At 36.7% G+C, this 25,802-nt stretch overlaps 1 protein-coding gene across 1 annotated transcript in view; it reads right to left on the bottom strand.

Annotated features, from left to right (window-relative positions):
* The window catches only part of bnc2 (basonuclin 2), a 414,953-nt gene that overhangs the window by 253,174 nt on the left and 135,977 nt on the right, over positions 1 to 25,802 (bottom strand). Inside the window, exons 3-4 of the mRNA XM_042716310.1 lie at positions 11,408 to 11,510; positions 9,490 to 9,725 (exon numbers count right to left, since the gene is read on the bottom strand). Of these exons, the coding sequence (XP_042572244.1) occupies positions 9,490 to 9,725; positions 11,408 to 11,510 (339 nt within the window). The remainder of the gene's footprint in view (positions 1 to 9,489; positions 9,726 to 11,407; positions 11,511 to 25,802) is intronic.

Here is a 25,802-nt window from a genome sequence, read left to right as displayed (position 1 = left end):
CAACATAACTGGCACATTATTTGTTTTGTATTGCTTTTTCCCCCTTTTTCTTCTTCTTTTTAGCGTTTAATTTAGGCTATAAAACATAGGCGGTGGTGTCTTATCCTATTGGTCATTAATGTAAAATAAACGCTAAAAAGAAGACTATTTTGTGAGTGCGGACCATGGTCTCATAGGATACTATGACAAATAATGTTTAATAAACAGAACTGAATCCTGCGGTGAGGGCGGAGGCACAAATCCGTGAGTTTACGAATCCGAGGGAACGGATTGCGAAAGCCTGCGCACGGATTATCAATTCGTGGGTACGGATTCAAAAACCGAGGGTATGGTTTACAAAATCTGAGCGCACGGATTGGAAATTCGTGGGTACGGGTTGTTAATCCGTGGGCACGATTTGTTAACGGAGCACGGTTTATAAACTGAGGGGACAGATTGCAAAACTGTCGTCACGGATTGTATTTTTTTCTCCTACAGGTGACGTCCCGGACTCCGTAGTAATTTAATAGCATTAGAACTGCTTCATTGCAGCGACTTAGTACTGTAATGATCGATGCGTTTTGCTGTTATAATGCAGGTAACCACTCGTTATAAATCTCCTGTGATATTTTTCACCAATAGGGCTTGGGCGTCGTGACGTTATTACTTGGCGTGGCCGCCATGCTGATGGCCTCCTTTACTGCTACTCGGACTACTGCGCAGTGTTTAGACATACTCCCTCTCAGCCGTGTGTCTTAATTTGATTAATTAAAAATCTATTTCAACCATGCTAAACCGTTGCTGTATTGTGGGGTGTAATAGCGCAACACATAATCGCCCTTTGAAAAAAAATGGATTAACTTGCCACTGCTTTCCTGCTTGGAGGCGCGACCACGGAGACCAAGTGAGGTATAATATCCGAATATTAATTTATATAGCTTAAGTAAACACTGAAAATAAGGGAAATTTCCTGGGCTACTCATCCAAAAAACCGGAAAATTTCTACATTCATCTTTCTGTTGCTGTCCCTCTGCTGACAGTAAAAATTCGTACTACAAAACTGCTGCATTAACTAAGCGAGATTGTGAAGCTATGTCTAACGTGACTTTGCTTACATTGGTGTGAAATCCTGCTCTCACAACAACCACGCTGTTATCTTAAAAAGGCCAATATCACGCTAAGGGTTGCTTTCAAGTAACGTTAAGCAAAACGATGGTTTAAAAATATCTGTTTTGCTGGAAGGGCAACTGTGTAGCAACAGGACAACAGTCCGATGGAAGGGCTAACGGGATATTTTACAGGAAAATACTACAACGGGAAGACAGCGGGAAAAGAGCTCAAATACATGAGAACCCCCAGAAAAAAACGGGAGGGTTGACAGCTACTAACTAAACTTTTGAAACACATAAGTTAGTTAAAAGTACATGTGAATGGTTGTTAGCACTAACGGTAACTAAACTAGCAACTAGGCGGAGTGCAATTTACCTTTGTCCGGATTACTGTATACTGTTTGCCGGCTTTATGATCTGCAGCTCATTAACCCATCCATTTGTGAACTGCACATGAGACTCCAATGACTTGTAGCTTCTGAACTGTTCTGAAGTGTAGGCGCTCACAAAACAAACAAGGTAGCCGAAGATATCTGTAATGCAAAAGTGCGGCAGCAACTCGTCGTCGGTGCTCCACTCTTTGTTGGGATTTTTCATATTGATCCAAACCGTTAATAGTGCCGATTTTGTCCACATACCGATCCCTGGCATCCCTACTTAGAGTATCCCTGTAAATCCCACAACCTTTTCGCGATTTTAACATATTTTTTCTTTCTCCCAACTCTGTTTCTTCTCGTTCGACTTGCTGTATGTTTACATTCACGACGCCATCAACATGGCCGCCACGTCCCAGAATGCAACGCGGCGCCCAAGCCCTATAGAAGGTTTTTTTTTTTTTTTTTTTTTTCTAATCTGAAATTTACTGCGATTTATATTCCAAAGCCACTCATATAATGTAGAAACACTCAAGCCAGCAAAACGGGCAACGCGTGCATGTATTTGTAATGTTGCAGAACGAGAAGGACAGTTCTGCGTCTACTGCCTAGCGCATTACACACAGGCTGCTAGATTCACTTTCGCCAAAAAGTCATGTATGCCTAAGGTTGTAAATAAATGATGTTTATAGTGAATGCCCCAATAAATTGTCTTTTTTATGATTTAGTTTTAATCCAAATGCGTGTGCTAAGTGAGTGAACATCAGCGATCATATAACAGAAGTGCGCAGGCGTGCTCGCTCGCTCTCTCTCTCTCTCTCTCCCCCTACCGTCAAGTAATGTGTGCATTGTTTTACTTACTTGTTTTTGACATGTCCGACCGAACTACAAACTTTCCAGTGATGAAATGTATATCACTCGACAAGCTCACGCATCTCCGCCGCTGCGCGCTCAATCCACTCAGCGTGCTTTATCAGCTCGTGCACGTCAGCTATACAGGCGTTAATACTGAATGTTTAACATTATATTCATTGCATAGATATCCTAGATAGACAACCTTAATCTCTAATAACTCCATTCTGCAGTCTGTTGTTCTGTTTTCGGTGTTTCTTTGTCTGCATATGGCACTTATCACATGCTATGTGGTATCGGCATTTGGTATAGGGGCATTTTAATGAGTACGAGTACAGGAGCTCAGTATCAGGCCGATACCAGTACCAGTATGGAACTGAGAAACAGCCAAATATTCTCTATTGTTTATTAGGGATGCACCGATACTGATACCAGTATCGGTATCGGTGCATCCCTAATAAACAATAGAGAATATTTGGCTGTTTCTCAGTTCCAACCCCTTGTTCAAATACCCACACTTGACCACTTGATTACTTATATGATGTATTTTCTGTATTTGGCAAGTATTCAATTGAGGATGAAGACCACAAGCAGGGATGGGCAATATTTCAAATATATGTATATTTACAAAAATACTAAGATTAAATGTATTTAAATACAAAATACATTTGACTTTTTTCCAAAGGTATTTAAATACAAAATAGTATTTCAAATACATGTATTTGAAGTACTGCACATCCCTGCAGGAAATCATCAGTCTAATAAGGAGGTTGATACCTTATGTATTTTAACTGATGAAACTTGAAAACAATACATACGATTGCTCAAAATATAGCTATGGTTTATCTGTGTTCTTCAAGCAATCTTGGGTATTTTTTTTATAAGGAAAGTATATTTTTAATGCAATGCTAATCGACATAGCCTTAATCACTGTATATAATGCTATCATTCTGTAATATGAAACCACGACTGGTCACAAAAAGAAGCTATTTCAAACACTCGACTATGTTATTAAGTTAATTTGGAGAAAAAGCATGTCAGTAAATGATATCTTTGTTGAACAACAGGTTTTTAAACAGGCCCATACACATGCAAAACTGTATAGCACACATGCTACTGAAGTACATTTCAGACTCTGCACTGTACAGCCCTAACCAAACCAGTTACAGATTGTAGAAGGGGCTCCTCATTTAGCAATAAACTCCTCCTCAATTTCACGTCCGTCTTCCACAATGTTGCTCCGCACTGTCGCACACAGAAATATGTCAACAACTAGGCTTTCTCGTTATTATTGCAGGAAGACTAATTCTTATTGTGGGAAGAATTTTTCCAAAGATATCACCCATCCTTAGCTTGAGCCCTAAAAGATTTTACTCTAGCCTTTTGCTTTGTTTGAAATAGCTTCTCTTTGTGACCAGATGTGGTTTCATATTACAGAATGATAGCGTTATATATAGTGATAAAGGCTATGTCGATTAGCATTGCATTAAAAATATAGTTTCCTTAAAAAAATTTAAAAAATAAGATTGCTTGAAGAACACAGATAAACCATTTAGATATTTTGTGCAATCATATGTATTGTCTTCAAGTTTTATCAGTTAAAATCTGCTTTGTCCATATTAGGGATTACCGGCAGCGTCGTCAGTATTTTGTTTATTTTTATTTTTTTTGCATAGCAGAAGTAATATTACTGACGTTGCTCCAGGAATCCCTAATATGGACAAATCAAATTTTAACTGATGAAACTTGAAGACAATACATGTGATTGCACAAAATATCACCCAAATATTACCCAAAATCTTGGCTATTTTTTTTTTTATAAAGAAGGTATATTATTAATGCAATGCTAATCAACATAATCATTGTATATAATGCTATCATTCTGTAATATGAAACTACGTCTGGTCCCAAAAAGTAGCTATTTCAAACACTCAACTATGTTATTAAGTTAATTTGGAGAAAAAAAGCATGTCAATAAATTATATCTTTGTTGGATTAATTCTTTTGTGGGGAGAATTTTTACAAAGATATCGCCCATCCCTAGCTCAAGCCCCGAAAGATTTTACTCTAGCCCTCTAGGAGGGTTTTTTTTTTGTTGTTTTGTTTTTAAGCATGCAGCTGCCCGGACGTTTATAGTTGAAATGTGATAGAAGTTAAGTAAATGTTGGATGTTAAACCTTAGTACGGTGCTGTTGCTGTTTAGATTATGCTGACTGCTTATTAAAATATCTGAACTTGAACATAATAGACTATTTCTGTCGCTCGACTGGTGTTAAATTCTTCAATAATGCACAGAGGAAGAATGTCTAAAATGAATGCGTACAGTTCTGTTGAATAATAAAGTTTAGTTTACCCTCTTTAACTTAATACTGTTAAACTGTGCTAAGCCACTTTGCTGCAACACATTTAACATTGACAATGAAAAAGAGAGCTCGTCTTATTTGTCAGTGTAGCCTATGTGAATGTAGCGTTCATTACCATCAATTTCAGAATGCAATAGTCTATGTGACCAGACATCCCTGTCCCCCTTTTTTTTTCTTTTTTTTTTTTTTTGCAACAAGATTTTCGGTTGGACTGGAGCTGTCCTGCTAGTATAATGTGTAAAAAACAAAACAAAAAAAAACAATCATAGCCTGCCAAGAGAAATTATGTAGTGATAATTTCACCAACAGAGGGGGCTGTGAGCTACACTGACTATCCCGGAAGACAGTAGCGCACTATTATCATCAGTTTTAAAAAAAAATATATCATTATTGTTTCAAGGTAGTTATATACTAAGTATGTTAAATTAAAGTAATAGTGTTTGTATGTACTGTATAACAGGGTCTGAACAGTGTGTGGGATGGTTTTGTACATAATGTTTAACATTACAGAGAGGTACAAACTGATATGTTTGAATAATAATAATTATAATAATAAACTTACAGTACAGTTGCAACAGTTCTGCAATTATATTTGCAGATAGCACATAATTGCTATTGTGGGTGGGGGCTATAATGCAAAATAATAAGCCTAATTAAAGATCCATTTCCAAAAGCACAAACATAAAATAATATTTGAAATGGTAGCCTATTGGAAACACTATATTAATTTTAATTAAACACATGAAAAACATTAAATACAATTAGAAAATATATATTTGTCACAGTTGTAAATACATTTTCAATTTGTATTATGGATTATGTTGTAAAATGTATAATTTTATTTGTGTAATATTTTTGAGCAAGGCACTGAACCCCCAGTTGCTCCCCGGGCACTGGATATAGCTGCCCACTGTTCACGGTGTGTTCACTTCTCACTGCTGTGTGTGAGCACTTGGATGGGTTAAATGCAGAGCACCAATTCCGAGTATGGGTTACCATACTTGGCAAATGTCACCACTTTCACTTTCAGCCTCACACCACCATTCACTGCCGAGTATTGTTTAGCCCACGTTCTCTCGTTTCCTGCCTTGTCTTTCCTTCGTGTTTTGTTATTGGATTGTATACCTGGTTTTTGATTCTTGCTTTTGTATTTTTGGATTTACCCTTTGGATTACCCTGTCTGGATATCGTTCACTGGAGATTGACCACGCCTGTTTTTGGATTATTCTCTAGTCTTGCCCATACCATACCTGTTTGCCATTGTTTCGACCCTGCCTGTGTTTTTGACTATGTCTGGAAATAAAAGCTTGCGCTTGTATTTCGGCTCAAACGTTACACTCACATGATCAGTTCTTTCACATGATCGGTGATTTTCAGAGTATCAGAAGAAGGTTGAATCCCCTTTAACCCTGTGAGGTCTAGGGGGTTTTGGGGGCCTGGAGAAATTTTGACATCCCCTGACCTTTGTGCTTTTTTTCAGTTGCTTATAAATAGATACATGGCTAAAGTCTAATAACACTGTAATCAATACAAACTGGGCTACAATAATATGTAAATAGCATGCATGTACATGATTGTGTTTTTGAGAAAACAATGTTTATGTGTGGTTAGTAAAAAACTACAATTTTGAAGTCACTGAAATAAGGTCATAAAACACATACAGAATATTTGTTCACAAGACTGTCTGACTGTACAACCTGGAGCTTGTAGCCTAGAATTTTTATCTTCAAAATCATGTGAAAATCATCTTGTTTACTCACTCAGATAAAACAATAGATTAATTTAAAATTTCTAAGAAACTTTTTGTTTCAAAAGGGCATATGCGAGTAGGCGTCAACTATCATGAATATTTGTGTGAGTCACACCTGAGAAGACAAAGACCCACATAATGAGCTGCATAATGAGCCTTTTAGGCAGGTGAGTGACCGAGAGGGAAGAGTTTTTAGGTTTGTAGTTTATCTAGAATATATTTAATTATCCCCCAAAATAACTTGAGATTCACTTGCAAGTGCAGTTAAACAGTTTATTAGGAACAATCAAAGCTGACTTTCAGGGTACAAGTCAGGTCATTCATATTATTATTATTATTATTATTATTATTATTATTATTATTATAGACAATATTTTTATATTTTATAGCTTTTTATTTACTACACGTATTTGTGGAAATGTTTATGCTATGTATAATGTTGCATATTCATTGCCAATGGTAAAATTCTTTTTAATTTTCCAAAAAAAAAAAAGTACAACAGGCTTTCTCCAGGTGTGTATCAATTAACTAAAATTATGCAAAACAACAAATGTTTACTTTCACGAGCCATCACATGTAGTTATATTTTATATAGTTGTATGGTAATATGGGGAGCCTGAGTATAGTTTTACTCATCAGCCCAGTCTATTCTGTAACATTAGTTATGGGCAGAGTCAGGGTTTTTTGCATATTAACCTGACAATAAATGTGGCACACCCCGTTTTTTTTTCATCTTCATTTCTGAATGAATCCACATTTTGAATGAACAGTGTTCATTCATTCGAGTAAATGAATGAATTATAAAGAAATTTACCACCACCTGCTTGTAGTTTTAGCTTATTATTTAGATTTTCATTTCATTTAAAAAAAAAAAAAAAAAATTAAAGGTATAGTTCATCCAAAAATTAAATTCTGTCAATTACCCTCATGTCATTTCAAACCTGTATGACTTTCTTCTTTTTGCACAACATGAAGGTATTTTGTAGACTGTTGATAATTAAGCTAGTTTGGTTACCAATGCCTTTCATTGTACGAACATAAAATACTGAGATGTTTCTTAAATTATCTTCTTTTATGTTCCATATTTTATGTTAAGCCGTTGTAGCCTAAATGTTTATGTGTAATAAATTTTATGTTGAATCAAAAAAAAGTTCAAGAAGATAACTGGATTAATCAATCAACACATCATGTTATTAATTAGATTTTTTTTAAAAATGGAAAAAAAAAATAGATAAAATTGATAACATCGAAAGATAACGTTAAAATAAATGGTATCTGATCCATTATTAATTTGTCCTAAAAATACACTCAAATGCATGCATACATAAACAACCAATTTGTGTCTTTTCACATTCTCATTCTTTCTCTCTTCCACACCTCTTTCTTGTCTTTTTTGCATGAAATATTTATGTTTAGAATTAAGATTCTTGTGCACATGCTCCTGATGGCACCTTCTGTGGGTTGTGACATCAAGTGTCAAGTTTTTGATTAACAGTGCTCGACACTCTGCCTCTAGACTGACAGACAGATGAGGTCAAGAGGAGAGCTTACTACAAGAATACAAGTCAAAAAAGAAGAACAGACATAGAACAGACAGCCAGAGAAGAGAAGAGAAGAGAAGAGAAGAGAAGAGAAGAGAAGAGAAGAGAAGAGAAGAGAAGAGAAGAGAAGAGAAGAGAAGAGAAGAGAAGAGAAGAGAAGAGAAGAGAAGAGAAGAGAAGAGAAGATTCATTAAGTGTTGTTTTTTTTGTCAGTCCTGAATCAAACCTCTTACCTGCATTTTGTAATGAACATGTTTGAAAGGAACAAACGAGAATAAATGCAAATTTTATCTGGCCAATGGAAGAAGTTTTGTTTTAAAAAAGCTGAATATTCTGCACTATTTACTTTAGTAAGCATTTTTTTTAGTAATTAAGGTAGATGGGGTAGATACCAGTATTCAAAAGCTATCATTTCAGCAATCTTTTATAGACTAAAGGCAATACTTAATGAACTATAATTATATTAGAGTAGAATCACATACAAATTGAATTATTTTCAAAAGTGATACTAATATCAATGCCGAGAATGCCTAAAGTTTTACACCTACTACCTAATATCTGGAACAATATTATGAACTATACACAACAACTGAGTGACCTTATTTGACTGCAAAGCCACAAAAATTCTGGACTGTGCAGAGAGACATTATTTCATTCTCAGATTTCAGACTACATCAGGTACAGTAGTCAGTATTTTGCCATGTCATATTTAATGTCTGGGGGATTTTCCGATATGCCATCAGGGGGAGAGCAATGAGAAACACAAACAGACATTGCGCACACAACAAATGACTGTAGAACGGTAAAAAAAAAAAAAAAAAAAAACTGCAGCCTTCCACAATTCCTTCCAGTCAAATGATGAGAGAAAAAGTGTGGGAGAGGGAGAGATTTACTCACAGAAGCCATTTCCTCGTACAAGGCCTCAAAACCGCCTTCGAGCTTAGCATGCTGTTCCACTTAGGCATGGTCTCCAAACCAAAGCCATCCACCTCGCTCTGCTATTGCCGTTGGACACACAAGGCTAACCACAAGCACATGTTCAGTTGCTCTTAACTAATTCATACAGGAACACTTTGGTTTTGTTGCGAACCCAAAAGGCCTGTACCTTTGATTAAAAATGTGTCTGATTCCAATTAAAGGAGTGAGAGGGAGGGAAAGCATCATAGTGGTTCTATAGTCTGCTACTGGCTGCAGTCATGAAAGTTTTCTTATCTCTATCTTTTTCTTCTCTGTATTTATTTATTTATTTTAAATTCTATCTTTTCTTAAATTCATAGAGCTAAAAACCCATTGTTCAGGGGTTATTTTATGCATAGCTTTAACATTCATGCTTAGATATGCAACATCCTTACCTTATTATATATTATATATTAAAAATGAAAGATTATATTAAAATGTTATTTTTATTATTATTATTATTATTTTGAGAAATTATGTCAGATATGTTATCTACCTAATATATATATATATAAAAAAAAAAATATATATATATTATTTTTATTTATTTATTTTTTTAATTACCTGTAGTATGTAGCCTCTAACATAGTCTCTCAGGGTCCAGCCCAGGCCATGGAGGATGTGCAGAACCTCTTCCTGTTTGAGAACGCTGAACAGACGGTCCAGCAGGATCTTTAACCTCACAGGTACTGCCTGAGTCCCATACAGCATCAGACTGCTAATGTCAAACACCACATTGGACTGTACAATCTCCACCTGCGTCGGGTGGTAGAGATGCTGTGTGCTCAGCTTGTCTAGAGCTATAATCACAAGAAACAACACCACACAATTATTATTATTGCTTAATGCTAAACACATACTATATAAGATTTTCTAACTTAGTATCCTTTCACCAGAAGGTTTATATATAAATATGTGGTCACACTTTGCATTATACTGCATTGTACTTTAACATCACTCCTTTTAAATTATTAGTTTGTAACACAAAGCTGGTTGTAACAAGAAACCCATGCATATTGCAGTTGAATAATAAACATATAAGATAAATGTGGTGTGTTGGCTTTTATTTTAAGCATATTATTGAACTATGAACCGTGTTGAGGGACATTCTTCATTTTACTGATTTAGTGTGTTGACGAAATGCACACTTAGATAATGACACTTCTATGAAGAAATGAGATTGGCATCAATATTATCTGGTTCTCTTTCTTCTCTGAACTCTCTCTCTCTCTCTGACTCTGTACGACACCTGTTTTTCCCCTCAGTCCAAGACAGATTTTTGTGCTGACTAGGTCTTGCCTGACAACAGACCCTGCTAGACACGAACATAATAAAAAATGAAGAACTACTTGTCAGAATGGTTGCCAACACTACAGACAAAATGAGAACTCTATGACAGAGAAGAGTGAGAAGAAGTGGAAGGGAGGAAGGATTGTGGCTGACAGTTCACAGTGAAATTAAAACTAGGTGAATGGCCCCCGTGATGGTCCCTTTAGGTCTGTCTCTTTTCCTTTCATCCCAACCCAACAGGTGTTTTCTTTTGTCTCTTTATGAAACCAACTGTCTGTTTCTCCCTCTCTCTTTTCTAACTTAACTCTATGCTTTTTGACTGTCATCTCCTTTCATTTGTTTTCACCTGAACGTAAGCTACTTTTTGATCTTTCTATGCTTTTTATTTTCAGTATAATGAAATAAGTGAAAGGACAGTTATTAGTGAATTAAAAACTACACGAATGGAGACAGAAGAATGCACAGAAAAGTGAGGGAATAAAGATGGATATGTGTGTCAGCGTATCGACTGGCTAAAGAGGCAGTTTTATGAGAAGCAATAACTTCACTGGGCTAGGAGGAGAAAGAAGGGGACCAGATAAAAGGACAGATAAAGACAGATCAGGTTAAACCCATGCCCCACCATTTTCCCAAATTTGTTTTTCACCTAATGAATATCTATATAGTCACTACAGTGTCATGAAAATGTTCTTATATTTTATATAGTTATTTTAAGTTCTTTTAGTTTCTTTTACATTCTGTCGATTCTATTGAAGTTAAAAGTATTTGTGATCACTTTTAATACAGTTTTAATAGACTCATTTTCATTTCAAACATAACCATCAAATACACCTCAAACGCACCATAAAATGGTTATAAAAGTCACTGTACATTTTCATTTTGCCTGTTGTTTTTTATTGTTGAAAATATTCAGGTTTGAGGATAGAGTTTAGAAATATTTTAATAAAACATTTAATAAAAATGTATCTATAAAATGGTACAAAAGTAACTACATAAATACATTTAGAATATAATGTAATAATGTTTGATGTTTTAAATGCTGTACATCCATATTGTAGTGCATTTATTTAAATGTACAAAAACTGTTTTCACACCTGTAAATGTTGCATACAAATGCCTATATAATGAGCAACAGAGCAATGAGACCAGGCTGGTTTTACACACATACACTGAAAGATGCCACCATGCTCACCATGTGCGACCCATCCATGCTTGCACTGGTCACATGTCCGGAGGTGGATTTTTCCAGGCTGGAAACACTCACATGTGCAGTTTACCAGAGTACAGCGGATGGCCTGTAAATTAACAAGCACATAATCATAATTGAAAGATTCATAAACTGTTCTGCATTAAATGGTAACAATAGCTGCAAATACCAGTGTGTATATGTAGTCTTTGCCCTTTCTGATTTATTAATTGTGTATGACAAAGTACCAAATTAAAATTTAATTTGTTAAACTTTGCAATCTTTTTGTTGAAGATACTTTGATGAGGCATTGTTTTCAATCAATATCCACCCAAAAGATTTTCACTCAAACATGTCATCATTTATTAATGAGAATTATGTCTCAAACTAATGCAGTCATGCTTATGTCTCACTGTCAAGCTGATTGACATTGTGCTAACAAGCCATCCACTCTCTGTCTTGTGTCATATTCATGTAGGGGCATTTAGATGAGCTCTTCCTTTCTCTCATCTGAAACTTGGCCTGCTTTTGCCCCATTTGAAATTCCTTTGTTTTGACAAAAGCCGCCATTACTCGATGTGGAGACTGAACCAGAGCTGACCCCAAAAGCTTTTAGCAATGAGGGGTTAAGTGTTCCAATGAGACAGCCAGCTTGGCAGGACAACACAATGGCATTGTGTGATAAGACATTTCCTTAATCACTCTGCCACTGAAAAGACTCCGGCAGAAAGAGAGGAAAGGTGGGGAGGCCATGCTGTTCGTGTTCTCTCAAACTTTTTTTCTTCTAAATGTTATCTTTTTCAACATTACACAACTGCCCCTGTAAATTCTATCCCCTAACACTAACCCTTACAGAAAACTTTTTGCAAGTCAATGACTAAGCTTCTGTAATTATTCAGTTATATCTGGATAAGTTAATTTACTCACACATTTAGTAGTTTTTGACTGCATGCTGCAAGACATAACATGCTCATCTGCATTAACAGAAGACAAGGCCTAAAGTCCCATAACTAGCTTTAACCCCCTGATGGCTGTTCGACCCCAGACTTTTTTTTTTTTTTCACATGTTGCTCACTTCTTAGTTAAGCAGTTTTGGGGGGAGGGATTGATTGATTGATTGATTGATTGATTGATTGATTGATTGATTGAGACTCCCTAATATACCTCTTTTCACATGTTTTGCTTTTGGATTTATATTTAGACATGAGATCATCTATCATATTATAACATTTAAAAATCACTATTAAACGGTTTTTTTTTTTTCAGAGTTCTGCACTATTGGTACTGAAGTATGAAGGAGTAAGAGTTTCTACATGAATCACACAAATTACCTATTTTGAATTCAAGGCTGTGATTTGTGGCAAAAGGTGACTAGTTTGTATCTCTGTTAACAATCTCCTCATTTTATCTCCAATCTCAGTCACAAACATACAGAGATACTCAGAAATAAACTAATATTAACATCAATCACTTGCACTCCCAGGCTACAACATTATACAGTATGTGCACTTACTTTATGACAATAAAAAAACATGATAAGCTTACCAGTCTCTGTTTTAACTACCCTTGTTTTAATGCATTGTTTTTAACTTTTACTTTTTATTCTGCAACCAATAACATTTCCCTCTTTCATTTCAATATTTGTTTTTTGTCATGTGACAGAAACTACCAAAATGTTGAAGGTCGAGCAGTTGAAATCTACTCACTTTATTATTATTATTATTATTATTATTAAGAAATAAGCTTTTGATCATTTATAATGTTTTGTTACAAATGATTTTCACATGAGCAACAAGTGCAACAGCATATCACACGAGTAGTGTTTTTGTCCAAAATAGCAGTGCAAATGTGATACTGATTTGAAACAACAGTTCAGTAAATAAGAAGAGAATATTGTGTTCTATATTGTTTACAATATTGTCTGTTTTTGTTCAGTTTTGCCAATAAAAATATTGCCTATGAAGCCACAGTTGAAATGTTCACAAAATGTTTCATGATTTTGGTGATTCAATTATTATTTTTTCCTCTCTCTCTTTCTTGTCTATCATCTCAAGACTTCATAAAATACATAAAATCAATGATTTAATGGTCACATTTATAAAGAGAGTCATTTATGTATTTTCTGAATCAGATCAAATGAATGAATTTATCACCATTTATTGCCACCTACTAGTTTTTTTTCTTCTTATTCAGAGTATCATAGTTCTATATTATTATAAAAAGAAAAGGAATATATATATATATATATATATATATATATATATATATATATATATATATATATATATATATATATCTATATATATATATGTAGTTAGGTAGCACAGAGTCTGAATTCTGTTTAGTAGCTGCCTGATTTATTTAATGTAAATTATTATTCTGTTGGGGTATTTAAAAATGTTTATTTAAAATGTTTTATATATATATGTATATATATATATATATATATATATATAGTATATATATATATATATATATATATATATATATATATATATTATTATTATTATTATTATTATATACACTGAAATTTTATTATATACACTGAATATTATTATATACACTGAAATTTAACATTATACCAACACAGCACAATTTAACTTAAAACTAATAAGTTAGTAAAATAATATTTTTGGACATTTTTGAGACTTGAATCAGGCATGCATTTTTTACTGTACAAATAAAGGAAGCCTTGCTGAGCAGAAGAGAATTATTTTAAAACATTAATATATATTACAGATTCCAATTTGAACACTATGTGTGAATGTTATAATAAATGTATTAATAGAGCTGTTGTAGGGTAATTATTATTATCATTATTATTGTCATAATTATTATTATCTTAATTTTACAAAACATATTTTACAAAACAACAGTGAAATTACAATAGACTACTATCATATATTAATTTTGATGGAGTTGTTGCTTTTTCTCACTTTTATTTTGGCAGAAACCCGCAGGAAGATCTCAGTGCTTCTTTCTGTTGACAACACCATGCAGATTTATAAATGATCCTCATTACAAATTTGGGAATAACATAGTCACATGACTTCACAAAATTCACAAAAATGTTACTGAGCAAATGACGAGTAGAGTTTCAGCCCAGATTTTCCTCGCCGCTTTGGACTTTGAGCACTGGCGCCGCGAGCTCATGCAGCGCTTTCGGAATAAATGCAATTTGTGCATAAAAATCGCATATAAAAATATAACATTACTAATTGTTTGATGCCATTTCGCGATTTCAATCATCATACAGTAGCCTAACCACCAGTATCAGCCACCTCTTCTTCTAATCGGATATGTGATGGAGCACTAAGGCCTGGTTCACACGGGACGATTTTAAAATTGTCGGCAGATTTTCCAAACCTGAGAGACCCGACACACAGCGATAAAAATTCACGGGTCTAACAGTTTTGGTCGTACAGTGTGTGGTGTGCAGCCACACGGCAAAATCAACACATCACACACGAACCGATTTGACTCCCGAGCATTCGAGAAGGGTATAACTGCAGCCTGGAGATCTCCAAATGGGGGCGGGAACTCCAAAACGGGGTGGGAGCTCCAAAATAGGGCGTGGCTTCCTCCCATTGACAGACAGGCACATGACACGCAAGCGCAATTCCCCCCCACCAATCAACTTAAGTGCAAACGCCGCCCCATAACTGATTCTAAAGATTTTATTGGTTGTGTTAATTAAAGTGTTGTTTCCTACACTATGCAATATGAGATCATTCCATAACTCCCCAACTGGACCTCGCCGGACAATGGCACCTTTTTAGTTACACCCAGCGTCACTACCCCTTTCTACCCTGCAAATTTCGAGCCCCAGGATGCCCCCGTTGCTGAGAAAAAAGCGTTAGAGCTGCGCTGGGACGGCTCGCGGGAGACCTCTTGGGTGATTCACGTTTATATCATTAAGCAGAGGTTCAAACTCCAGTCCGAACATCACTGGCCACAAGCTTTGGGGTTGCTCTCACAGAGAATATTTATTTATATAGCATATTTTATTTTATGAAAATAAAATGAACTAGAAACAATGTTTAATTCATAAAATTTTATTTTGAAATGTAAGTCAATAACAATTGGCTGGAGCCAGAGCCAATGGTGAAAGTCTTTGCGCGAGGAGACCCCACCCCATTTTGGAGGTTCTGCCAAATTTTGGAGTTCACGCCCCATTTTGGAGATCTCCGGCCTGCAGTTATAGACAAATCCGGCAAAACACGGAAGTAAAGCATCGCCGCCATTACTGCGTGCCTTGCTGCTAAGGAAGTAGCAGAAGTAGCGTTAGTCCCGTAGGCGGCTGTAGCAGATTATAGCTGTACGAAAAGTTATTTTTATTTAGTTTTTTTTAGTACGTATGCTGTCCAGTGATGCCGAGAAGAGTGTGTTGTGTGGTTGGCTGTTTTAACAACAGCACAAAACTACAGACATGGAATAAACCCGTTTGTGAAATTCACGAACCTTTGTTGCACATTGACTGTCCATGTTTACGGCCATACGGATTACACAGAGTTCTTTACTATTAGCTAGAGATGATTAGTTCAGGTGCCGCTAACGATCTGTCGCGTCACGTTTACAAGCACCAAAACGGTATTAATTGTTTGAATTTCATAATAAAATTGACAGAATCTGAGAGCTGAGATTGTCGGTCTCCGTGTACTCTTTGCTTCGCGATTTTTCTGTGCGTGAGAAAATGGATGTGTGGTGTGAGAGCGTGTGAAAAGCGTCAATTGCGTGTGTCTAACATTTTATTGCATTTGTATTAGTTTGAAGAGTAAAAAAAATCTGTGAGTCTTAACGCAATTACAATCGGCAAGTCGGTCGGACAAAAAGGGGAAAAAATTATTAATTGGGTCAGTCCTAAATTGACAGGGTCGGTCAGTTATGGCAAACAAAAATATTTTTAAGGATGGCCTAATAGTTATTTGAAACTTGTGAAGCTTGTGAACATATTAAACAACACAGCTAGTAATGACAGCGTTCGGTTTTTATTGTTGTCATCAATTAATACACTTCTTAATTACAATACATTACATATTTATACATTATTACATTATGTTGTCAATAAATTACCTTTATCAGTAAGTTTTGGCCACTGCCTGACATCATCTACCCAATTTTCCCTTTCACCAGACATTTTCTTTAATGAGCAGGATCCGCTTTCATTGAAATGTCATTAGAGTGCACCGGCAAGTGTCACACCGTCACACTTCGCAGGCACGCAGTAATGGCGGCAGGCAAGATGGCGGCGCCCATAGAGTTTGCGGCGGATTTGTGTATATCTACCATAGACAGTAAAAGAAATGGACACAGCGACCCCATTGGAACTCAATTGAGACAAGTGAAGCCCATTTTTAGCGATTTTTAGCACTTCTGTTTCTGACGCGCAGACTCAAACTAAGCTTGATGACGTCAGCAACCTGTCTAGTAGCTGTGCGTGCAAACTGCCATCGTTAATCTTGCAGAGACGGCGAGCTTGAGCGGGGAGTTCTTTGGCGTGAGTGAGCAGGAGTAAGTATTCTGATTAATTATTTTGTATAGTATTTTAAAATGTAACGCCAGTACACCATATCTCTTGACGTCTCCCCGATTGCCTGCGAGCTTCTCCTCCTGTCTGTATGGTAATTTCTCTACTGTGCGACAGAGAGTCGAGTGGTTATGACGCAATCGTTAGCCTATTTTTACAAAAACTGTTTCTACGGGGCCATAATGTAACATAGAAGGTAATGGAGCCCTTTATACATTGTCGTGTATCTTTAGAAATAAATAATGGACAAATGGAGTCTTTAAACGCCTCAGATGTAAAGTTATTCGCTGTCAAAGTGACGCCAAAATGAATGGGAGTCAATGGGATGCTAACGCAACTTAATCACAGCCACAATACGGAGACACTCACCACACTCCAACAACCCCTATACTACCTAACCCCCTGATATCTACTTGGAGCATTCCCATGTCAGACGGGAAATCTCGCAAAATCCCTCGAGATCAAACGTGACTTCAGAGTAAACAATCATGGCCGACGAATGTTGCTGATCTGTAGACACTGGATAAGTTTAGTTCATTCATTCCTGGTTTCCACGCGCTGTTTGATCCGTGAATAACGGAGAAATGTGAATGTTTCTCTCTAGATCTCGCAGCGATGTTATTACTTCTGTGGCGAATTCAAATGCTTTCTTTACTGGATCTCATTAGCGCTGTGTAGCAACAGGGTCGCATGATCACGATCGGTTCGCGCTGCACTGGTCCAAACTGATAAACAGTCCGTCAACCACACAATAAGTATCGTTACCGGACTTTCTGGTGTGCCATGCCGCCGGCTGTTTTGATTTTGTTTCCCGGTACTTCCTCACCGCCTCGTCACCTCGCTTTCTGATTGGCTACACGCCACAGTCCACAGGCTGCGTGATCGTTTGTCCTCGGGGGACACCACACACGAGAAGAAATCGGGCCAAATAAATCCAACATGTTGGATATCCCCGATTTGAGATTTGAATTAATTATAATACATGCATACATGCATATATACCACCATCACAGAAAAGAGAAGATCACAAGTGATGCTGGATTCTTTTTTTCACATTTTTGTACTCAGTGCTCTGGGATTTTCTTTTTTTTTCTTTTTTTTTTTCTTTTTTTTTCATCTCACAAACATGTTTCTATATGTACAGTATGTATGTATGTACAGGTCCTTCTCAAAAAATTAGCATATTGTGATTTTTTCCATAATGTAATGATAAAAATTAAACTTTCATATATTTTAGATTCATTGCACACCAACTGAAATATTTCAGGTATTTTATTGTTTTAATACTGATGATTTTGGCATACAGCTCATGAAAACCCAAAATTCCTATCTCAAAAAATTTGCATATTTCATCCGACCAATAAAATAAAACTGTTTTTAATACAAAAAAAAGTCAACCTTCAAATAATTATGTTCAGTTATGCAATCAATACTTGGTCGGGAATCTTTTTGCAGAAATGACTGCTACAATGCGGCGTGGCATGGAGGCAATCAGCCTGTGGCACTGCTGAGGTGTTATGGAGGCCCAGGATGCTTCGATAGCCGCCTTAAGCTCATCCAGAGTGTTGGGTCTTGCGTCTCTCAACTTTCTCTTCACAATATCCCACAGATTCTCTATGGGGTTCAGGTCAGGAGAGTTGGCAGGCCAATTGAGCACAGTAATACCATGGTCAGTAAACCATTTACCAGTGGTTTTGGCACTGTGAGCAGGTGCCAGATCGTGCTGAAAAATGAAATCTTCATCTCCATAAAGCTTTTCAGCAGATGGAAGCATGAAGTGCTCCAAAATCTCCTGATAGCTAGCTGCATTGACCCTGCCCTTGATAAAACACAGTGGACCAACACCAGCAGCTGACATGGCACCCCAGACCATCACTGACTGCGGGTACTTGACACTGGACTTCAGGCATTTTGGCATTTCCTTCTCCCCAGTCTTCCTCCAGATTCTGGCACCTTGATTTCCGAATGACATGCAAAATTTGCTTTCATCTGAAAAAAGTACTTTGGACCACTGAGCAACAGTCCAGTACTGCTTCTCTGTAGCCCAGGTCAGGCGCTTCTGCCGCTGTTTCTGGTTCAAAAGCACACGCCTGTGCACGGTGGCTCTGGATGTTTTCAACTCCAGACTCAGTCCACTGCTTCCGCAGGTCCCCAAGGTCTGGAATCGGTCCTTCTCCACAATCTTCCTCAGGGTCCGGTCACCTCTTCTCGTTGTACAGCGTTTTTTGCCACACTTTTTCCTTCCCACACACTTCCCACTGAGGTGCCTTGATACAGCACTCTGGGAACAGCCTATTCGTTCAGAAATTTCTTTCTGTGTCTTACCCTCTTGCTTGAGGGTGTCAATGATGCCCTTCTGGACATCAGTCAGGTCGGCAGTCTTACCCATGATTGCGGTTTTGAGTAATGAACCAGGCTGGGAGTTTTTAAAAGCCTCAGGAATCTTTTGCAGCTGTTTAGAGTTAATTAGTTGATTCAGATGATGAGGTTAATAGCTCGTTTAGAGAACCTTTTCATGATATGCTAATTTTTTGAGATAGAAATTTTGGGTTTTCATGAGCTGTATGCCAATATCATCAGTATTAAAACAATAAAAGACCTGAAATATTTCAGTTTGTGTGCAATGAATCTAAAATATATGAAAGTTTAATTTTTATCATTACATTATGGAAAATAATGAACTTTTATCACAATATGCTAATTTTTTGAGAAGGACCTGTATATAAACGTTTGTGAGATGAAAAAATAAAAAAATAAAAAAATAAATAATAATACAAAAAATTCCAGAGCATCTATGGCCTGTACAGCACCATCCTTTTTGGCTAAAGGTATGACCAATATGACCAAGGTTGTTCTAGTCAGCGATTTTGTTCTATCAGTCTAATAATTCTGCTTTGCTATTCACATTAGTGCAGACATGTCAAGCTAAACATGAAGGACATCAGGCAGTGCAGAGTGGACACTGAACGGAAGAGAGACACAAAGAGAAATCCAGGGTGATTGTTTCTTGGACCACTGAGGACCCTGTGAACGCCTCTCAAAGACTCAGCTGACAGAGATCAAACCAGTGACAGCCTACTGCAGTATCCAGAGACATAACTGTGTTCAAAGTGCTGGAGAAAGGGGCACAGGAGGGGGCATGCGGCCGCCTCAGAGGACAAGGGAGGGAGGTGAGCCGCTTCTGCCAGCAACTGATCTTTTTCTCTCTCGCTGTCTCTGTGCTGTCACCCGCTGATTGATCCAGGTGTTTTATAGCTATCTGGAGGCATTCAGACAAAGAGAGGCCTCTGTCAGTCCTTTTGATTGGGGCTGCACATTCCTAAGCCAGATGGTGGACAGGCCTTCTTTGGACAACGCCAATCCACATACCTCTCCCCAGCACTCGGGAGAGCTGCTGTGTGTGTGTGCACTCCCTTTCAGTGTAGGTCAATTTTAACATGTATTCAAAATGCAACAAATAAAAAAAGGTACTCTATTATGCACTTTAAAAAGTTAGAAATATTTTTTTTGCATAAAAAAAAAACTGTTTATAAACATCCGGTAAACACGTGAAAGCAATTTGAATGGCAATATTATCAAAACCCTTTTCTAAATTGTTAAAATGAGGCAAATACAATACATTATCAACATACATTAATAATAATCATAAGACAGTGTAACACTAATATCAGTGATATTAAAGGTGCAGTTTGTAATATTTAGGAGGATCTATTGACAGAAATGCAATATAACATACTGTGTATAAAGACTTTACTTAATGAACCGTTATGTTTTTATTACCTTAGATTGAGCAATTTATATCTACATGCACATTTGTGGGAACACAAGTCTGAATATGCTAACAATGTTGCTTGTGCATTTTTATCTCTAAATATAAAATTTTGCATGTGTACTACACATCTGAAATAAGGTGGTTTTTGTTTTTTTTGTTTGTTTTTGTTTTTTGTTTAGTTTTTTTGTCTCCAAATACCAGAAAGTTGATTATTTTCCAAGTTTTTGATCAGGTTCTCAACTATTGATCAAAAAACTAAGACCAAGTGCCGAACAGGTTCCAGGCTTTTCTCTCTTGATGTTTCCCTCTTGTCACATGACATAGCATGAACAAAAAAACAAATCAAACAGTATTGTATGTAGCACACTCAGCATGTTTTGAGTCTTTCACTGACTCTTCCATTGATAAAGACTCATTTCCAGTAGGCTTTGCCACCTGCTCTGATTACCCCACAAAAGATTGCGTGTGTTGGCAACCAACACTAAAGTAAACTGGTCAAAGAACATAAGACTATTAAAACACACACACAAACACACACAAACACACACACACACACACACACACACACACACACACACACACACACACACACACACACACACACACACACACACACACACACAGTCAGTACTGTAAAACACAGACACTCTATAATTGTATAAAACAAACTCCCCACACAACTGACATAAAAAAGCAACAGTGTAAAGTTGTTCTGTATAAATGTGGGTATCCTCATACCACCACAGTAGTAGCATTAGTCAGAGCACAAGCATTTTGCTCCCAGGTTGACCCCAGAAGGAGGGGACAGCTACACATTGACTACACAGGAACAGCGAGGATGTGTAGACATACAGACAAGTCCTCTGTTTCTTCTGAAATGTATTATGATCTTTCTTATATACACTCTCCAAAAAAAAAAAAAAAAATTCTTTTAAATTCACCTTAGTATAATCCATATAAATGTGTTTTCTTAATTTAAACATTTGGAATCTACAAATGTTTTTTAGTGCAGTGTCACTGAACGTTTCACAATTATTGTTGTTATTATTGATAGCAATTGATTTACCCAAAGAGAGAGAGAGAGAGAGAGAGAGAGAGAGAGAGAGAGAGAGAGAGAGAGAGAGAGAGAGAGAGAGAGAGAGAGAGAGAGAGAGTAAATATGTATTTTTTCTCATTCCCATTTTTTTATTTTTTATTTTTTTATTCTCAAACAAGACAACAATTCAAAATAGGAACATTGTTGTTTTCATTTCAAAAAGTAGGCTGTAATATTTGCAGTAATAAAAGCCCATTATTCTGTGTGTGTGTACTGTATATGTGCATTACCTGGTTCTGCATGATGTAATGCCAACTTCAGACAGCTGCCCCTCTGAAAAAGGTACTGTTCCTCTAAGACTTCTTTATTAGCATATAGTGCATCAGATTGGTACGGGAAATAAATGAGAACAATAGAGCAGAGAGAGAAGGAAAATATAGATATAGACTCATCCTGGTCTCACTTGCACTCCTATACTAGAATGTGTGTATGTGTGTGCATGAATACAGAGTCAGGTAGACTCCGTGAAAGTCCATCACACTCTCTTTACCAGGCCAAACAAAGTTCAGAGATATAGAGGGGCGAAGAGGAAATGAGACCATCTTCATGTCACAGGTCATTCTCTGCAAGGGGACCCAGACAGCAACAAGTCTCGGCCCAGATCCTGCCCACATCTGGCCCGCATGGATTTCACACGGGCCAGATGTGGGCCGGATCTGGGCCAACACTACAGTATGTTGCTGTCTGGGGACTGTGCTTTTTCAACCAGGACACTATGGAGACCTAAATTGCTCATATATAATACTTCCTATTTGCAATGCATATACACATTTATAATGTGTTAGAAGTTTCATGCATAACTAAAAGATTGTATGCAGAGAACGAGAATGTTAATGTTTGTAAGCAATACAAAGCAGGCATATGCTGTTAAGTTTCAATACAAGGCATGCATGTAGTATAAAGTTTCTTTTCCAGTGAAAGTGAGTTTAAAAAAGAAAAAAAAAATTAAGGATCAATGATTTTTTTGCCTAATTTTGACATTGTCCAACCGAGTGGAACTGTTCTTCAAGAGTTAAAGCTATAGGTAGTTTTTTTGCACATATGCAACAGGGAATGTTTGCCAAGAATTTGATTGCCATCCTGCAATCGACCCAACAAAATTACCACCCTACTCCCTGGATCCTACAATGGTCCACTTCATTTGACTAAGATGGCCCACTGCAATTATACAGCTATTGACGGATAGGCTGTGCAGTATTAAGTCATTAGCACTACAAATTGTGGCAGACCTTTTATTGCCACACAGTCATGAGAACAAGCAGTGGCCCAGAGTTAATGAGTTACATATCTACACCCTCCTCCAATCTGCATCCCATATTTATAATTTTACCACATCCTAACAATAACACGACTAGAACTGGTGCAAAACACACGTCCAAGGATAATGAAACACACGCGTTACCACAGAATCTGTAAGTACAACCAGCTGTGACAGTCTCCTCTGAGAGCGAACAAGAGAACAGGAGAAAAAGAGAGCAAGAAAGACTGAGACAGAGAGAGAAGGTAAGAAAGTCAGACCATGTGAATGTAGCTGTACTTAGGGGAAAACCACATGCTCTATGTTTCCAGCTGCCTTCTCAGTGGCTCTTTTTTTCTCGGGACTCTGTCCCTCTCCAGTCTCTTTTGGCCATCTTTGTTTTGACAGGGCTCTACAATTCCAAAAACCTCTCTCAGATGTGCTGAGGTAAGGGGAAAACAAAACAAACTTGTTTTTTTCTTGTGTGTGCACATATATGGCTTAGCGCATTCACAATCCCTAATTTTTGCACAGACAAGTGAATTAACACAAGCAGTAATTAGGCTCCACTATCTCCTTATTTATGTGTTTACTTATAGCTCTTAAAAATCTTGGAAGAAGAAAATGATCTTGGTGAAAAGGTTTCACTTAGCCACAATGATTTGGGGAAGGACACATTCTTTTGACGCTGTGGGTCTGCCTCAAATCCAAGACCTCAGCATGTGCTGAATTTTGAGCATACCTCAACATGTGTTACCTCTTTGTAATATTTACCTTGTAGGGCAATATGAAGTGGATAGCACAGCCAAATGCTGCTTTCACTGCTTTTAATGGGGGCCTCTCGCCCTCATTAAAAACAAATATTAACTGTGAAACTTAAAAACAGCACACAAAACTATTTCGTCAAATCCTATTAAAATAAACAATAAATTGTCCCTCAACACTATCTACTGGCTTCCGGCATCAGATTCAGATTGCTCTTAGAGATTGTTTACTTGTAACATTTGTTTCTAACACATCAGCATGATCTCCTGCTAATTGCAACTTGCTTCATCTAATTATCTATTTTATCATAATCTTACTCTAAGCACATGTGTAGTTATAAGCTGCAAGCAAATATTCAAACTAGTAAATACATTTATCTGCAACATAACTGTGTGAGGTCTAGGTGTACAATATCTACTATAATGCAATAATAAAAAAAAAAACAGTCAAGTTAAAATTGCGATAAAACAGACAGGAATAGAAAAAAATGTGGCTAATGATTATAGGATCATAGGGTTTTTATTGTATGAGGGACGAAAGAGAAGAAATTACTTGTAAGTGTAAACATCTGTGGTGTCTAGAAGTCTATTTTTTCTCTCAGTTGTATCTATTCATGTTTTTTGCATGACTATCGTGTTTGTGCCATCCCCATGTGGAGACTTTGCATAGACATTTGAATAATGAAGGGAAGTCATTTAACTACTCTCCAGGTATTAAAAACCAATGTTTTTTACACGATGCAGCAACATTAGGCATGTTAATTGGGCTCTTTGGACTTACCCAAAAAAGGGAATAAATTAATTACTCATGTCGACAAAATGTCAGAAACACAGAGTGGAAAATAATAACCCAAGGTCTCATTTGCATTTTTAACATTTCTAATTTTGGAAATTTTATATGTGAGTGGACTTTAACAGCATTGATTGTACAAATAACATTTCTTAGATAATGTTTACAATGATTAGTGTGTAGTGCATATCATGTACATACACAAACACAAAACCTACACAAACAGCAAGCATGCTTCCACTGCAAAAAGTTCAACCTCAAAAGGTTCCCTTAACATATCAAAGATAACATGTATTCATGTATTAATTATTATGACTTGTCACAATTAGCTGTGGGCCTCAGTCAAATATTCAGAGGAGAGGCTTAATGGCTGTTAACACTGCCTATGCGGAATGTGTCATATTTGTCACTTTTGAGCTTCCTTTTCAGTTACAGTACTGCCATTGTAATATAATATTCTAGGTGTTAAAACATAGTCAATATGTACTTTTATTAAGCTTTGTCTCAGACCTTTCAGGTAAATATAACTGGGTCTCTTCTGTGGGTTTTATTTTGTTATTACTGTTAACCCATTGTCCACTGGAACTGGTGTGATGAGTGCATGTTAATGTTCAGCCTCAGTGAGAAAACTACAATGCATTATGCTGTTTCCCCCAGCTACGGTAAATGTAGACATGGACCTTTTCTTTTTAGCACTGACATGACAGAGAGAGACAGGAAGGGACTGCTGATATCAGGTTTCAGACATTCCCTTGAAGTGGAAATGAGGTCTTGTCTCATAACTGGTCTTTTCTTACAAAGTCAGCAAACCCTCATGCCCACACACAGATAGAAACTAACACAATCACTGTCATTGTAGGTATATAGGCAGACTGTGATAGTAAATTGGTGGATGTACAAAGACTGAGAGTCTTCAGACAGAAGCAGACGAAACAGAGCTAATCATATAGCTATAAATATGCAATTACAAATATATAACTTCTTGCAAGTGTCTGCTAAATGCATAAATATCAAAAACTGTACTTGCAGATAATATAATATTAATGGAATAAAAGGCCATTTCCATGTACTTGATGAGAGTACACCTTCTTAACTCTTCCTTGACACACTTTATTACACTTTTAAAAATGCACTTTGTAATAATGTAAAATGTTTTACTTTTTAATCATTTTATTTTAATAATCTCTTGTCCAGCTTCAAAGAAACTTATTTTGT

This window comes from Cyprinus carpio, chromosome B1 (assembly GCF_018340385.1).
Source record: "Cyprinus carpio isolate SPL01 chromosome B1, ASM1834038v1, whole genome shotgun sequence".
Classification (NCBI taxonomy): Eukaryota; Metazoa; Chordata; class Actinopteri; order Cypriniformes; family Cyprinidae; genus Cyprinus; species Cyprinus carpio.
This window is presented reverse-complemented; position numbering and strand designations above follow the sequence as displayed.